This window comes from Andrena cerasifolii, chromosome 5 (genome assembly GCF_050908995.1).
Source record: "Andrena cerasifolii isolate SP2316 chromosome 5, iyAndCera1_principal, whole genome shotgun sequence".
NCBI lineage: Eukaryota > Metazoa > Arthropoda > Insecta > Hymenoptera > Andrenidae > Andrena > Andrena cerasifolii.
This window is the reverse complement of record NC_135122.1, coordinates 6097692-6115646: the sequence shown is the minus strand read 5'-3', so window position 1 is coordinate 6115646 and position 17955 is coordinate 6097692. Positions and strand designations below refer to the sequence as shown.

General features: G+C 46.0%; 1 protein-coding gene across 4 annotated transcripts in view; it reads right to left on the bottom strand.

Moving 5' to 3' along the window:
• The window catches only part of LOC143369411 (kin of IRRE-like protein 3), a 137883-nt gene that overhangs the window by 38219 nt on the left and 81709 nt on the right, over window positions 1-17955 (bottom strand). For all 4 annotated transcript variants that reach the window (XR_013085402.1, XM_076813291.1, XM_076813292.1 and 1 more), the window contains exon 2: window positions 5566-5693. Coding sequence is in view for 2 of the 4 variants with exons in the window: in XM_076813292.1 (XP_076669407.1) it covers window positions 5566-5693 (128 nt within the window). In the remaining 2 variants the exon portion in view is untranslated. The remainder of the gene's footprint in view (window positions 1-5565; window positions 5694-17955) is intronic.

Sequence of the window (17955 nt, the reverse complement as noted above, 5' to 3'; positions counted from 1 at the left end):
TTGAAGAAACTGCAGTTTTTTTTATTAATTTTTATTACCGATAAGTTATATTTTTTTGTTACTTAAGAAACTTGAAGAATCCTGATATGAAACTCTGTTCAGCGTGATCGACAATCATGCATAACTCCTATATTTATTATTAAAAATTGATTAAAAAAAAACTGCAACTTCTTCAAAGATGCATAAAAACATAGTCCAAATTTCAGAAGAATTGAATAGCTAGTTTCTTAAAAAAAAATTCCCAAATTTTGTTACGTTTTTGTCCTCCAAAATAGGGAGTTGGTTGGCGCGCAAATTATTCATATTTCTCTAGACACTACGGTCAAGAAGAATGGTCAATTCTGGCCCCATTTTCCTAACTGCAACCAATGACATTCCCCCTTGAGGTTTTGAAGAATTCACGTATTATACGCAACACAGCTGTCTTCGTATTAAAAAAACGAGTGGATTCTGGCTAAAAGTTTGCAGTCGAGAAGTTTTCTGAGACAGAAGTTTAATGGTCCTGTCAGATTATTGCGCTCGATGCTACTATCGCCGCCGCGAAACGAGAATCGCGTCCTCCAGCTTTGAGATCGCGTGCACCGAGCCTCAATTGTTGCGCGACTCTTTCATCGTTCAGGTAGCGTGCGCGGAGCACCGAGGAGAACTTAATTACAAGGAAAAGACGATTACGCGGGGGGGACAGCCGGTGAACAGAGAGGAGAGTGGGACAGTGGAAAGAAGTCGGAAGAAGAAGAGGGGCAGTTGCGCGACGCGGAATAAAAAGTTTCCTCGGGATTAACGATAACGACGATAATGAAGCCGAGTGTCAGCGACGGCATGGACGGGCGATTATTGTTCGACGTCGGATATCCTTGAATCCCGAGAACCTTTTCTTCCCCGCGAGTTCGCGAGATGTTCCTTTCTGCCTTCGGTCCCGAGACGACACTCCTTCCCTCTGTTTAAAAGAACGTTTTTAGGGCAGGAGAAGGAATCCCCCACGGGAAAGAACGAGTCGGCCTTTTTTTCTTTTTTTAAATATTTCCGCTGGAATTTCATTCTCTCGTTTCAATGTCCGCGTTACGGGCGTAACTTCTCATCTAAATTCACGCGCAGATGTCGGGGCTGGTTATGAAATCGCCCTCGGTCAACCGTCTCGCGGCGACGACGTTCTTCAAGACTAGCTGACCAAATAGGTCTCCAAGGACGATGCGAATTTATCCCGAGGGAGCCACACTCTTCGTTCAATTGAACAGCACTGTGAATCCTTGCTGGGCTTCCTTGAGAATCGTCTCAGGTTAAAAGTTTCCGCGAGCTGGCCAATCAAGAGTCTTCCCTCGTTCTCATTTCCTACCCCCGGTGTTCATTCCGCGGAATATCGAGAGTTTCGTCGGTCTTTCGTGCCTCGCAGGCCGTCTCGCTTTCAATCAAGTGCCAGACAGATAAATATACAGCCGTCTTCGATGTACGTGGCGCGCATAAATATCGGGAACAGCTATACAGGGTGTTTGAATACAGGTGGCCAGACGAAAGTGTATGTAAGCCGGGAAATTAAGAGGCACGAGATCGCGTTTGAAGCTTTGTATGCGAGTTATCAATTGTTGATTATATGCTTGAAGCATCTGATCGCGAGGGAGTTAGACAACTGTGCAGTAGTATGATAGTTAGCTGGGTCAGACGCTGCGAGGGCAGTAGTCTAAGTCTATCGCGTCAGACGCGGGGTATTCGCTCGAAAAATCAATTTTTTTATATATTTTCTATTGGTAGGAAGGTGCTCAAGTATTCTATTGAATTTTTTTTGAGAAATTTGAAATATTAACGGAGTTACACGGGTTTGAAGTTAAACATGTGGGTCGCGGATTAACTTGACGATTAACTATAAACGTGTTTTTATCGAAACTACGTTTTTCAAACTGGTCAGCATGATTTCTCAAAAACTAACGAGCCGATTAACTTCCAATTGTACATATATCTTCTATGGCCCCTACCAAAATTATAAAAGTATCAGCAATATTTCCATGTTTTATAACAGATTATAACAGATCAGAATAACAAACTTTGATTACATATAAATGAAATTTAGAAGGTAAATATACAAGGACGATTTTCACAAATTTTCACGCTGATTAATGAATGATTGTAGAACAGACAGCAGCCGCTTTATAGAAATATTGACTTTGGACAAAGACAAATTTTCTGTTTATAATTTTTATCTCGAATAGTAATGATTGGATAAACAGACTGTAAATAGAAAAAAATGTGTGTCGTGATGAGCTTTACGCTATATTTTCTCAAATGCAGTACAACAACATTCAATTTTTCTGTTTATCTTAGCGTTTGCACAATACGCACTTTTTTCGAGCGCTAGTCCCCTTACTGCAACCAACCCTCAATTAATAACTCTGCACCAAATGATGCCCACCCACAGTCGATCACCCTGTAGAAGCTGGTAGCCAATCAGTACCCAATACATGCACAGTGTAACACAGAGATTCCAAGTTCGTACAAAGATCGCTTAAATTGAAAGTGCAGCCAGACATGCAGCGTTAAGTTTCGAGCTGTCCCAAGAAGGGAGCGAGCACGCGGAACGAAACATTTAGCCTCGAAAAGTCGCGGCCCTTGAGGAATCGCGATCTAGGAAACCACCCGCGATTCTGTGGATGCAATTTTCTTTTCAAGCTCGTTGGATTCGTTCCGTGGAAACCGCGGAGGGTAGCCACGGCCGTTGAATACCCGCGGTAACAAAACTGCCGGCTCCTCGCGGGATTTAAGTAGGTAATAGTAAGTAAATGAGGCGGCCTTGGCTCCGAGACTTCCCCGGGAAAATTGTAGGCGGCGTGAATGGGCTGGCTTGGATTTAATTAAAAAATTTTTTCAAACGGATAGCCCCCGTGCACCGTCGTCACCGTTGAATGCGGGGCATTACCACGGCTCTTTCCTTAACCCTGGACACATTCAGCCAGCAATTTATACGGACAACGCGTACGCCGTAATCCCCGCGGAACGTAAGACCGCGGGCCGCGGGAGAAACAAGAGGCAGTTGGATTTGGAGAAATTGAAAAATGCTGCCTGACCCTCCAGAATCTAGTAGACTCGTAGCCTTCTATGGTAACGGGGAGAAAGTACCTAGGTTCTGGCTTCTAACACGAGTATAACGATTTGCATATGTAATATTGTAGCTTGATCCTCCTGGAATCGAGAGATTTCTCAGAAACTACAGCTCTGAAGCTAGTGTTCGTCCTCGTTACTATATGTACACTAAGGTGATTGTCCCAATTTCTGCTCGTGTCCCCATTTCTGCTCATTTCGTATTTTTCTTATTATATGCGTTACGTTTGTACTGCAGTTGCGACAAAATAATTCTAAATTATTTAAACATTTACGCGAGTGTTGCACGAGCTTGGGGCAATACATGCGTCGCTATTTTTCACGAGCGGACATACGGACATTTAGAGCATTATATATTTAATTACAAATTACTAATAGTACTTTAAACATCTTGAAGGAACATCTCGAGGAACTACATTTTAACCCTTTCCACTCCCTTGGGGATGGAATTTTCAAAAAAATCCTCCCTTACTTGGTGGCTACGTCAAAAAAACAATATACCCTCCAGTCAGTCAATATATAAAGGGCACTGGAAATTTCCCACCAAGTGTATAGAACGCAATCGCGTAGAATTTGTCCTGGCGTATAATGAAAATAACATTTCCGTCTTGACTTTCAATTTTGCAGCAGGGCTTTCACCGCGCTGAGCCCTCGCTCGAAATGGATTTACACGACCGCGAATAGCGCGGTTTATCGAGGCCGCGCTACTGCTATCTCGCGGATTTGTTAATTTAAAAGGTAATATCCGAGGGCGTGCATGAAATACTACCCCTCTCGCCCGATAACCTACGGCTGCGTCCACTCGCGCGTATTTCCGTATTGTTCCTCTCCGATATTTTTTTCTTCCCCACATCCCCCCGGCCCCTTTGCGCACCATCGTTACCACCCGATCGAACTCAATTATCCGTCCCGCCCCGTTCGTTCAAGTTTCTTACCGCGCCGCCGCCGCTACACGGACAAAGTGACTCTACTTTCGTTAATTGCCATTCTCGGGCCGCGCTATTCGGACGAGATAAACGAGCACGCGTGAGAGTATCACGCGACGCGGCCGTATTTCACTTAAGTTCGACCATTCGACTTGGTCGCCCGGCAGTCACCGGCGACGAACGAGTATTTATCGCCGGCGGACGCGAAACGTCCACTTTCGGGGCCAGAAACTTATCTCGAGGCGAAGTTTACTGGCACCGGGGGGAGGCGAGCCGAGAAAAGTTGGCTGCCAGGAGGTTACACGGCGCGCCCGCTAACAATGAACTGCCTAGAATCGCGATAGACGGCCTGGAAAGTGTCGGAGGGAAGGGCCTTTTCCCTGCCTCTCCGTCAGATAACGGTTTCCGTGAATTTTTCAAATTTTTCCCTTTCAACTGCGCACCCTCCTGCGCTAGACACACAAACACGTACGCGCGCGCGCGCGCGGTGCGAGTCCTTTGTTCCTTTTGAGAGATTGCAATTTTTTTCGATTCGTTTTGGGAGCTTTCCCCCCCCCCCCCTCCGTGACTTTTTATCAATCTCCATCGATACGGGGTGTTAATTCCCTACTATTTCACGTTATTTCAGCGCCCGCTTTGTTCCCGTTTGTAGACGTTGTTAGCCGTCAATCCCGACGGGAATTTCGCACTGACGGGTGCATACGTGGCGATTGTTTAACTTCGTTTCGGAAGTTTTATGTTTCGTGGAAGATATCAGGTTGTGTGACGGAAGAATCGAGCTTAGGCAGTGCTGGATTAACTAATAAACTGAATAAGATATTTCGGTACTATGATCCAACAGGAATTTTCTGAATTTTAAAATCTTTTATGTAGTAGTAATATTGCTAAGGGTTCATGTATGCGCACGTGTGTGCGAGAGGAGAGAGAGCACACAGTGGAAAGATGAGAATCAATGGCTAGTGGACTATTTAAATTTGAAATCCTGATTTTTTCGCGTGATTTTTGCAGGAAAAAATCAGGATTTCAACTTTAAACAGCCGCCATTTTCTTTTAACTTAATATTTCGGAAAATTCTCTCCGTCAACCTGAGGATACATTAATATAGTAACGAAATCTTTTTGATTTTTTGATTTTAGATAATCTGGTTCCGAATGGCAATGCTCACCGCAAAACCAATTTTTTAAAAATGCTTCTTGGATGTCGCTTGTTATTTTATTATAAACATAAATATTTTTCTACGAAAAAATTACCAAATGTTCTTTGAATATTATTCTTTTAAGCGCAAAAAGTTTTGTAAAAATATACACTTCCGCTTCTTCAAAAAAAATTCACAAATATTCGCCTCTTTTCGACCGCCTGACTAGGCATAACCCCTTAAGTTATTTAGGAGTGGCCCATAAAGAAACGGACCTACCTACATTGCGTTGAAGTGATCATCCTGTGTAAGAGGCCCTCAAGATTTTTTAAGTGCTTATTGCCCCTAACAGTCTTAATTCACCATTGACTTTAGGTTTAGCTTATCAGTAAACGAGTAATGGAAATATCGACTCACTTTCTGATCCTTCTGCCAGATGCATTGGCCCCTCTTGCCGAGCACGAGACAGATCAGCTTCGCGTCCTGGCTAGGATTCACCTCGGTGTACTGGGGCGTCTCCTCGAACTGCTGGATGCCACGGCATACTGGAACAGGCAACAAAGAGACTCGTTAGTTTAATCGAAAACCACGCGATTCGCAGTATCGAGCAGCGGGAGCGTGCCTCGCTCCTCTGTATCGGTAGATAGAAAAAGGGTTCTCGCATCATGGCCGGGGAGTGATGTTTCGAAACGAGGAGAAGATAACGGGGTGGGCCGTGTAAGCGGGCTCAGCCGGCTGTTAAAGCAGGCCGTTGCTCGTTAAAGTTGTTATTTAATTCGCAACTTCGGTAAATTCATTTAACCCGGCCCGCTCCTGAGTTGCCAGACCTCCTCGGGTTCACCGATAAATCCTATCAACGAGATAATCGCGTCCATCGTTGCGAACGACGCGCCCTTAATTTCGACGACGGCGGAAACGTTCTCTCGATTAATCGGCGCCGATTAATTCGCGTAAGCGACTCGCGCGCAAACTTCCTAATTGATAACCCGTTAGAATCGATTACAGGCACTGCGGATTTTACCGGAGGTGGTATACTTTCGGTACCGACGCTACGCGGGGTATGTTGCGCCGGGTGTTACGGCCTCTTATCGGCGAACACTCGCCTCCGTTCCGTTGCAGTATCCTTCAGAAACGAAGCTGGTATTATTTGAAAAACAGTATGGCCCTGGCGCTCTAACCCACCAAGTGATCGCTGATCGTAGGATAGACAGGGCTAGGCCTCGTTTACGTTAGTCAAGTTGGTTGACTTCAACTCGCTTGAATTACAGTAACTTGAAAACCGCGTTACCAATGTGAACCTGCTATTTACTTGACTTGAAATATCTTTGCAGGTTTCTTTCAAGCTTCGAGTGAAGTAGAGATGATTCAACTCTACTTGCCTCGAAATAAAACGTAGCCTCTAATAGTTACTGGAGTTTCCTACAGCTTTTAGAGTTACATACACTTTTTTATAAAATAATAACTGGCTGCCAAGGAAGAATTAATTAAGAAGGCAATGCATTTTATCAGTTTGTACATGGCTGCATATCAGTTTGGAAATTCAGATTATCAACAGACGCGGCCGCGTCTGGAAGCTAATTCCCCTTCCCCCTCAACCCATAAGCACACTGAGCCAACATGTCTCTATACACGAATGCTAGCGAAATGTACGACCCCGCAGCTATTTGGCCTTATTATCTTATCTTAGACACAGTTCCGGTGTTTTAACATGAACAAAAATTCACAAATTTTGAAATAACTAATGAAATCCCCCCATAAACATGACTCATGTATGAAAGAAGCTAATTCCCTTTAAATCTCGGAAAAATTAAAAAGGTTCATATGCAAAGATTGTGAAATCAACTTTGCTAATTCCAATCGTACACAAATCAATTCAGTGCTCAGATTTTTTCAGCTTTGGTTTTAAGTAATTAACGGGCCGTTGTATCAGGAAAAAATCCACATTTCTCTTAATCCACTCCTGACTTTGATTCGTTTAAATTAGTCTCTACCAAGTTTTTATTATCTTCGATCATAAAATGATCTTCATACTGCCCGCTAATTACTTAAAACCGAAGCTGAAAATCTGAGCACTGAATCGATTAGTATACAACTGGAATTAGCAAAGTTGATTTCACAATCTTTGCAACTGAGCTTTTTTAATTTGTTCGAGAATTAAAGGGAATCAGCTTCTTTCATACATGAGTCATATTTATGGGGGTTGGGGGTGGTAGCTGCTTAAACAAATATTAAAAATTGCCACTATAACAGACAAAACAACTCGACTAATGTGAACGAGCCTTTACAGACGTATGCACGCGACGTCACTGCCCACCATCCAAATATCCAATTCAGAACAAGCGCGAGCGATATCTATGTTTACGATATCTATTTTACCTCGGTGCATCACGTCCAAGTGAACCCGTGATTCGATTCCCCAACGATTAGCAGCCGGCGTGAACGCATCGAGCGCCCATGAAAGGCCGGCGGAACGCCCATACCCTGCGTGTTCCCTTCCGTCCAATATTTCGCTGGCAGGAGCGGCGACGACGTGAAAGTTTTACGCGCGCCAGCGGGCCGCGGCATTCTCGCCGGATTGCCCCGTTAAAAATTCAATTTTTCACCGAGATGGGAATGATTAATAAAGCCAGCTTTTTGCCTGGGCGCGCGGCGGTTGCGCGGCCCGGCTCGGCAGCGGGAATAACTTTGCAAAATTAACAAACCGACGGCTTTTCGTTTCGCTCCGCGACGAGCCGAGGGGCGGCTGTTTTACGAGCGTGGTCCGCGGGAGCGCGTGCCGCGAGATTACATCTCGCGCGAAACCCACCGCCGGGGATATATTGAATCAGTGTCCCCGGGACGCGAGGCTCGCCGAGAACAAGCATACGCTTCCTCGAGGAGCGCGCGCCTCGATAAGCTACGCACGCCGGTTCGCGGAGGAAAGTAATTTACGGCCCTGATTCACGGCCGGGACAAAGACCTTGCCCCCAAGTTACGATGTAACTTCCCTTGAATTATGCATCCCCAGAAACTGCCTGGGACTTATTTCCACCGGGCTGGCAGAGATAAAGCGGCGCGGGAATTCGCCGAGTTCCGGCCAGTTGCTCGCGGACGGCTCACGAATTAATATCTCGCGGTATCGGGGATACTTGCCGGGAATATTCCGGCGAAATATTCCGAGTGGCCCGATCGAGGTCGATCGGGGGTAGCGGAGGGAACCGCGGCAACGAGATTCATCGCCGTAAACTTGCGTTCCGGGATCTAGCGATTTCGACACGGCCGATCCCTCTTCGCGATTTTGCTTAGAGACGAGAAAGAAGACTGGGCGATTCCAGGCACAGAGGGTCCTGCACTTTGGCAACGGGTCGGGCGCGGATTAAGGGGACATTCTACTCTCCCGGTCGAAAAATCCGTCAGTTTTCGGTGATGGCATATTCTCCGCATCTCTCTTACAGCGTAATCGGACGGTCGCACTGGGTGCGAATTTTTGGCAATTGGAAGTGAAAAAATTCGCATTCAGGCTCCCCCGAACCGACGCGAATTTTGTGGCGCGGAGAGGATCTGCCGCGGATCAGATAACACTGCCCATAAGCCACCACGTGTAAAAAACTGCAGCCTTATCGCGGATATTCGCGTTGGTTTGGGGGAGCCTTTCAGTGCGCACTAGTGCAGCTTGCCGAATGTGCTATTACCGACTTTGATTCGTTTAAATTAGTCTGTACCAAGTTTTCATTACCTTCCATCGTAAAATTATCTTCATACCACGTTTTTAACAAAAGATGTCCGTCGCGTGAAGGTTTTTGTGTCAACTACAGGCCTCTCGCCCGCTAATTCCTTAAAACCGAAGCCGAAAATCTGAACACTGAATTGATTTCTGGCCAATAAAGGAATGTCAAGTATAAAAGTGACAGAGGAATCAGTTGGAGAAACGAGAATACAATTGGAATTAGCAAAGTTAATTTCGCAATCAATTCAAAGCTAATTGAATCTGTGTATCGCGGATCGAGGAACACTCTCCGCGTAAAGTACCTACCTAGACGCATCTGCAACAAAATCGCGAGGATCTCTTGTTACCGGAACACGGTTGAACGAGGCACTGGGTCCTTGTGAAAAGTTGAACGCTGGAGATCCCTCTATTTTTGTGCGCGGACACCGAGCACGTTACGACGAGCAAAGTTTGAGGAAAACAAGGCTGTACGCGGAGTCCACGGGGCAAAAATAGAAATTAAAGCTATTAAACAACGTGTTCGGAATAAAACTCTCTACTCAACTGCGTCTGCTCTCATTATGGGAGCTATACATTCGTTACTGAACTCGCTTGCGCTGCTCGCTAAAACACGTGTACGTTAAGGTGGCCCACGGCTTCGTGGGATTTTTTTTTTGTATTCTTTGCTACCCTCCGCGAGTCTGTTTTAGTAGCTTAAAGCAAAAGAAGTGTGTTTATAAAAAAACTAGCCCATGTGTAACATATTTACAGGTCGCTACGACTTGCAACATTATTTCACACAATTAACCCTTCGTGGTCACACGGGGTGCATCGCACCACAGCCATTTTTTTTCCTTTGCCAATATTTCTGTACATTTTTAGACTTTAATAGTAAAATTTAAAAATTCGGAGAATTTCAATGCAAAGAATCGCTTTTATACGCAATTATTCTTTCAAATACAAATTTTAACGTATCAAAATTTACATTTCTAGAAAAATTTTACACAAAAATCGCTTTTATCCACAAGTATTCTTTCAAATACAAATTTTAACATATCAAAATTTACATTTCTAGAAAAAGACTTATTAAAGCATGAGACATTAAAGCGTGATTCTACGAGTATCACGAATGTGCAATTATCACTGAAAAGTTAAAAGATCCAAAAATCCGAAAATGGTAACTCAGAAATGACGCTGGGGTGCAGTAAACCTCGTGCGACCAATTTCTGATTATAAGAAGGTGTGACGGTTGAAGGCGCGAAGGTTGTTTTTGTGTCAGATATAAAAATGGCTTCCATCAGTACCCCCAAATCTACAAGGACGTCAGCTGGAGAGCCGTTAATTGTAAAACAGACGCAAACTATTTCCCATACCCCTAAAAACGAGTAAGCCTTGACCTCCGATACTGTCCGAATCGGCTTAAAATTTTGCACATGTGTTAATTAGCATGTTTGGAATAAAATCAACCTTGTGGAAAAGCTACATTTTATATTGGAAAAAAATGGATCACCCTAAGTACTGTACGAAGCAGGCATGACTAGTTACAGAGTAACGGCTGCTGGGTGAAAGTCACCTAAAAGTAACTCCCCAAAGCCTTTATAGAATTGGTAATACATAGTAGCGAGCATGGAAACGATCTCAAGAACGGGGGGTGAAAACAGCTTGCCCCAGGTTCGTGGCCCACTTTCAAACAAAAATCTCCATTCATTTCTTTCGCGTACGGCGTAGAGCGGGAACGGTGCATTGAACGAGCCGCGGGCGCAAATGGGTTAAGCGATGTTTTTCGCGTAAACTCGACGGGCAGGTTCGGTTGGCCCAGAATTTACACGGTTCCTTCCCCGGCGAGTAAATCAATACGTTGTCGCCTGCGACGCACAATAAAATGCTTTATCCCGTTATTAGCGGCGGCCGTGTTCCCTTTCTCCCTTCTTCCTTCCAGTCCCTTTGAGCTCCGTCCTCTCGCACCCTCGATCTCTCCACGCGCTGTCGATGCCCCTGCCCGCATTACGGTTTTCCGTCTCGCTGGCTCCCACTGATTGGCTTCTGAATCGTCCAATTATTAATCTATCGTCCGGTTTTCCGCGGAAGCTAAACCGGTCAGGTGGCGTGTGATAGGTCATTGGACTGTGCGTATTAATCAAGTTTGCGGGCCAAGCACCGGGCTCGCGATTACTCACGCCCCGCGCGGCCCGCTATTGCATCGCGCCGATGTCAAAGAGGGCTAATGCACTTTCATCGGCTACCCTTCTGTCACCTTTCTGTTTAAAGACAAACGTCCCGGTGGAAGCGAAGTTGAATTATTGCCATCGAGTATAGGGGGGTGCCGATGAAAGAGTTTCAGGGCGATCTTGCGGACAACGGCCGCGGCATCGATCGAGGGTGCAAAAAGCCGTGGAGCTTGTCTAGGAATGAACCGCGTAATGCTGGCAATGCGAGCAATTTCACGCCGGGCGACTCTCCCGGCTCGATTCGGTTTCGATTGTGCCCGCGGATTACGAAGCAATTACAGCCGCTTCTCCTGCCGGATCGGCTAAAGAGCTGACCTTTTCGACATCGTCGACGAACGATTCGCAATTTGTTTCCGACCAGCGATCACCCAGAAATCACGGATCACCGCGCGCTTATTACATCGTCCGCGGCATCGGCTCCTCCTCGGGCACGATCGAGCTCTAATCGATAGGCCAGCTCGCAAGAATCCTGGCCCCGTTTCCGTCGATGGCATTTCAGTGCCAGACAATGCCATTGTACCGTCCCTTCTTTCAAATTACTCTACAAGGCTCAGACATCGCTCAGGACACGCTGCATCCCATCCCCGGTAACGAGACACCGGTAAATTACTTTCGGAAAAGCTTCGCTGCCAAGCTGCTGTCCGAGGTTATTAATTATTGGCATTTGTCGCGGTAACGACGCCACCTTCTACCCAGCTCCTTACAAATATCCTTGAATATTTCACCAGTCTCCACGGGGAATCATCCCCTTAGAGTCTTAGAGACCGTCATCTTGAGATCCCGAACAGCTCGATTGCCTAATTGCGCCGCGCGAAAACTGCTTCCCCTGAGCAGCGCCCGGCAGATCACGATATGGAGATTTTCTTCAAGGGGGTACTTTTCCGTCGATTTTTCAACCGGTTTCATGATTATTTTTTTAGGCTAAGAGAAAAGACAGAATATTGCTGCTCTGTATACACTTTTATTCATCTTTTAGCTGTTTGAAATCGTGAAAGATGATTCGAAATGTTTACAACCTTCACAGTTATAAGGCTCGCAGTTTTCCCTTTGAACAGAACAAATTGAACCGAACGTTTCTTTTAATCCTTATGAACGTCGGCTGTCGCTCCCACCAAAATCAGGTCGATATTTTCTAAACTTAGATTTTTTAGCACCTGGAGTTACAAAAACCCAGTTTGTAGAATTATTTTTAAATTTCTGCTCGTGGTAGGGGCGACGACGACACTCGTACGGATTAAAAAACGTTTGGTTCCATTTCTCTGAAAGTTGTGAGCATTTTAAATCGTCCTTCACGATTTCAAACAGCCAAAATATGAATAAAAGTGTATACAAAGCACCGATGCTCTTTTAAGCGCAAAAAGTTCTGTAAAAATATACGCTTCCGCTTCTTCAAAAAAAATTCACAAATATTCGCCTCTTGACTAGGCATAACTCCTTAACAGAGAAGGAGAGAGACGCGATGAAATCTGATTATCACGAGCACCTTCTTGCGGATCTGACAAACAATTAGCGGTTCACTGGACCGTCCGTTGCCTCGTGTTTCCCGACGATGTTTTCAACGGTCGCTGCGCGGGCGGAACGTTGAGCGAATTCTTCCCAGTGACGGATCGTAGCCGACAATTTTCCGATAAACAGACTCCCCGGGAAAGCTGGTTACCGTTCCGACGCATTTACATCGATCCGTCGGCACGCGGGACGATAATTTCAACGGACAACGTTTTCGCAGCACTCCGCGCGAGGAACAAACATGCGCTGGCCCGCGAGACCAGCCAGCCGGAGCAACGTTCCAAAGAAGGAGCCTTCGAAGTAAACACGAGGCGAAAACTACCCCGGTCTGTTTTTCGATTCGTGCCACGACAGGCTCGTCCGATTTACAACGAAGGGGGTGTACTTTCAGAATTCTGCATAAGCGATCCACGCAAGCCCGCGTTTAATTATCCTTTTAATTAAATTCGACGAACGAGCAACCGGCCTATCTTTCGAGCTAAAACAGCAAGATTGGGGATTTTTTTTTAAGAAACTAGCGATTCAATTCATCTGAAATTTGGAGCATGTTTTTATGCATCCTTGAAGAAACTGCAGTTTTTGTTTATTAATTTTTAGTACCGATAAGTTATATTTATATTTGTTACATCAGAAAATTGGAGAATCCTGATAGCAGAAATTAAAGGTTTAAAAAATATGAATAAGAAAAAGCAACTTCTTCGAAAGTGCATAAAAACATTGACGAAATTTCAGATGAAATTTCGAATCACTAGTTTCCTTTAAAAAAATCCCAAATTTTGCTGTGTTTTTAGCCGAAAGAGGGACATTCGAAAACACAGCCGGTCCGCGGCCAGTTGCTTCTGAATTTATTATCCCCCTACCTGGACGAGATCCCGTGAATAATGAACGTTAGGATACATTTCTTCCAGGCTAAATGAAACAGCGACGTTCGAGCGGCGCGACACAGAGGGATCGCGGGGAAATTGCGAAAAAAAACGCGGCGGGAGAGAGAACAGAGGAAGGAAAAACGAGGAGTTTCAATATATCGCCGGGTCCGTGACAGTTTTTAATCGCAGAAGTACGTTATTGGTGACTCGGTATATCGTATTCTCCCGGCTCGTGCACCGCGCGCATTCCACCCCCGCGCCCCAGCTGCCGTGTGCACGGCCGCGCGCCGGACTTTTCCCTCTATCGATGCTCGCCGGTGTATTCGCGGGCGGCTCTCTCGCTGTATTTCCGCGGGGCCGTTGCGCGCGTCTCCTTCGCCGACATTTTCGCGAATTAAATCCAACGCGATACATATCGAAGCTGCGAGCTGCCGTCGAGTATTATAGGGGCGACGTGGGATGGACAGGTTGATGGGCTTTTTCGATATCGATCCTCCTATCCGGACCTGTTGTGCGAGACTTTCATTTTGGGGGACGTCGCAGGGAGCGATCTCTAAGATTTACGGCAGAGCCGGTGACCATTTCTGCGCCCCGGGCTACAGCCCGACGGCAAATTGTTCTCGATAATATGCAACGCTATCTGAATAAAGACGAAGTATACCGATCGCGCTTTACGGGATTTTCAATTTTAAATTCACCGCAGCACAGCCGTTAATAAACGGGCAGCTGGCGGCTCGGAGCGCTCTATCGTGATTAAATGTCAACACGATCGGGGCCGGCGATATCGAGTTATTTCAAATTTTTCCCAATTACGAGGCCATCCGACCAGGGGCGAACGACTTGCTCGGCTCACTGTCACCGCGGACGAGCTACCGGAGCTACGCCATCCCCCCCGTACATTTTCACCACGTGGCAAATATTTTTACCACCCCGCGTTGATTAGTGGAGCAATTAAAGCCGTTGCGCTCTCGTTCCGCGACCAAACAATCCCCCAATCCTCGTTGCTTAATTTCGCTAAGGTGGAAACGCTGGTGTTTAACAGCTCGCGAGCGCAATCAGAGGGTATCGGGACCTTCCCTCCTCCTTCTCCTCCTATCCCGTTTCAGCAATCTGCAGCGCATTGCGAATTCGCGGGTCGGGTCAACGACACCAGGCTCGCCAAAGGCCGTCGCGCTTTTTTAAAACCCCCGCGACGATCGAGTGTGTTGGTAATTAAATTGTTGCGCGACGTTAATTCGCTGCCGGCGGCTTTCGCCCTTTCCCTCGATCGGGCATCGAAGAATTTCCAGTCGATGCTGCTTTCCAACGCACAAACAGATGTATTTCGCGATTCACCGCACAGCGCCCTTTATGCGCGGCATTAGCGCGGGGGGTGCAGTTTCGGCGCGCTCAAAAGAAATTACCGATCAGCGAGGGCGCGTGTGTTTCCCTGCTTTTTCCCCTTTAGCGCGGCGGACGTGCGTATGGAGAGAATTTTACTAGCGGAACGGCCGGGCGAAAGTTTCCCCTAACCGGGGGCTGCTGCGCCGTGGCTTTACCGCAAATACACTCGAGCGGAGCGAGCCACTCCACCGAAAAATTACGGTTTAAGGGAGGCAGCGCGACAGGGAAAATCGTTGTTTTACCTTGCATCGACGCTCACCTCGAACGGCTGTTTTCCGCGTTCTCGAGTGCCGGTCGCGCGGAAAGCAAATTCGCGAACGCTCCTTCAGAGCTGCCAGCGAGACGGGGAGCAAGCGAGTAATTGCGACGGAAATCAACGTATCGATCCTGAAACGAATTATAGGTACACGCTCGCGCACACGCCGAGGTGAATTACTCAACCAAAGTTTCGCTAATCCTCAACCGATTCCGTGGACCACGTCCGAAACAACCACCCACGCCAGGCGCCGTTTCCCACCCCTTTGCGCCTCGTTCACGGTTTTGCGACAGGATATCTGTCTTAACGGGAGGTGCCGTTTTGGACGCATGAAAATCGTGGGCCCTTTGCAATTGATTAAATATTCGGCGTTGCACGGATCTCAGAGACTATTCATTCGCTTGAAGTTTCCAGAGAATCTTCCTTTTATGTTAATCTAAAGAAATACGGATTTTGCGATTGCTTGAAAATATTTTTCGCTACAGACATTTTTGTAAAAAATATTTCTGCTAAATCTCAATTTTTTTTCAAACACTTACCATTCCCATAACAATATTTAATTTGTAATATCCGTATGTACTTCTTTGGTTCGTGTCATGTAGAGAATGAAATATTTTTAATATTTATTGGTGGAAACACCAGATCTGAGATCCGCGCAACGCCGATTGGCGAGTCAATCGTAAAGGACCCACCAGCGCAGCGGCTCTGACACCACCATTTTGTTGAAAAAAAAACAATAAATCTTATTTAATCAAGAGATGTATAATAAATGCCATTAATCAGATTTTCTAAAAAAAATTAACAAAATCTTTGAGTTTCGTGCGTCCAAAATGGCGCCTCCCTTAATGTTTGGTCGACACACAGTCCGCGAGTTCGCCCCACCGAAAACCAACGCATTCCCACGAGTTATGTTGATACAGTTCTCCGGGGTTTCACTTTGTCGCCAATTTTTTCAGCCCCCTCCGTGTAATCTAAATTCCTCTAGCGCCCAGCAATGGAGCGGACCGCGTATTTATTTTCCACCAAGTAGGATACGGTCCCCGCGACAGGTCCAGGTGCCCAGAAACAAATTACGTTTGCATTGCTCTCTGCCAGAAAAAAATATGTATCCGCAAAAAAAAAATATCGCGGGCAATCCGACCCTTTGCGCAGTTTTCAATCTGCCATTTCAACCAACCGGGAATTAATTTTCACGAAACGTCCCCTCTACGGAAGGGGCTAACAATTTTTTTCCTCTCCTTCCCTATCGACATTTTTTTTTTCCTAAAGCGTGCGCGATGTTTAAATTACACCGCGTCCCCGGAAAGAAAATATTTTCATACGCATTCACCGAGTTGTTTTCGTGCAGCTTGCAAAAGCAGTCCCCGCCGATATCCGAGTCCCGCGAGGATATTAATTTCATCGGGACACTCCGTTTTCATGGTCAAAGAGCATGCAGAGCGAAACGCATATCATTTCGGCGATTAATTATTTTAGCAAATGCTCCAATTATTCTCGTTTATCGATTAGCTCTATTCGGTGAACGATCGAACAAACTGCATCGAAAGCTGCATATCGATACACTGTGCCGTGCAACACGCTTTGGTTTTAATTCGAGCTACGTCGACGCCTAAAATATCCGAAACGGCGGGATGCATACGTCGGCGACGGAATTGCACGGTAGCCGCATTCAGAACTTTCACAGAGAAACGCTCAGCGGTTTTCGAGGAGCGTTCGCGGAAATCTAATTAACAGGACTGCGTTTTCAGCCCCGGCTTTTCGACGGCGGGGGAGAAAAAAAAATATTTTTCGGCGGATAAAAACCGGGGGAGAGCGCCGCGCGATCCTCGGCGATGCCCGTACCTCGCGCGAGCGCGATGAAATACGCAGTTTCGATCGATTTAATCTTCTGCATTTCCGGCGCGAGGGAAACGTCATCGCGAACGGCTGAATTTTTTCTCTCCCCCTGTCAGAAATTTTTACACGGCCATTCCCATTCGACGATTCAATCCGAGGCTTTGCTTGTCCCAGTGTCTCCCGCGGAACGTAACTAGGAAGCGTTTGGGAGCGTTAATTTCGAGGGAGCCAGCTCCCCGCCGCTTTTACGGGCGATAATAAAAGCAGCTCGGGACAATCGTCAAGTATCGCGACACACTTGGCCCGATCAGCGTCGCTCGCCGCAATTTTCATACTCGACGATGCTGGCCGGCCCCCCCGTTCTATTCAGCGAAAACAATAAACCGAGTTTAAACGCGCTGTAAAAAGTAACTACTCTTGGAGACGCGACCACGCGGCATCGCTGGCGTTTGCAGCTTAATTATCGGCTCGTTTGCGAGGCAATGCGCCCACGGGGTACTGTTATATTATTATGTAGGTCATCCCATATGTAACTTGATTTCTCGGGGCGCTGAGTTTTAAACAATGCAGGTTTACAAAATTACGAAAATTACAAAAGTAGGCGAAAGAGGTAGTTTCGTACGAACAAGGGAAGATCCCGAATCCGGAATTCAAAATATTCTGAAACTTTGTGAATATGTAGAGGACTTCCTCCTGATTACAACGCAATTTTTGTTTGCTGCCCAAATTCACCCGAGGGGGGTGAAATTTACCCCTAAAAATTCGGCTATTTTCCGATTTTGTGTTATAACTCGCGAACTGTAAGAGGTAGAAAAAAAAGTTACTTCTTTTAATTAGATTTGTCATTGGTAAAAAAATTATTTACTAGTTCACGATTTATAACACAAAATCGGAAAATAACCGGACATTCAGGGGTCAATTAACCCTCTTAGAGTGAATTTGGGCAGCAAACAAAAATTGCGTTGTAATCAGGCGGAAGTCCCCTACATATTCACAAAGTTTCAGAATTTTTTGAATTTTCAGATTCGGGATCTTCCCTTGTAAGCT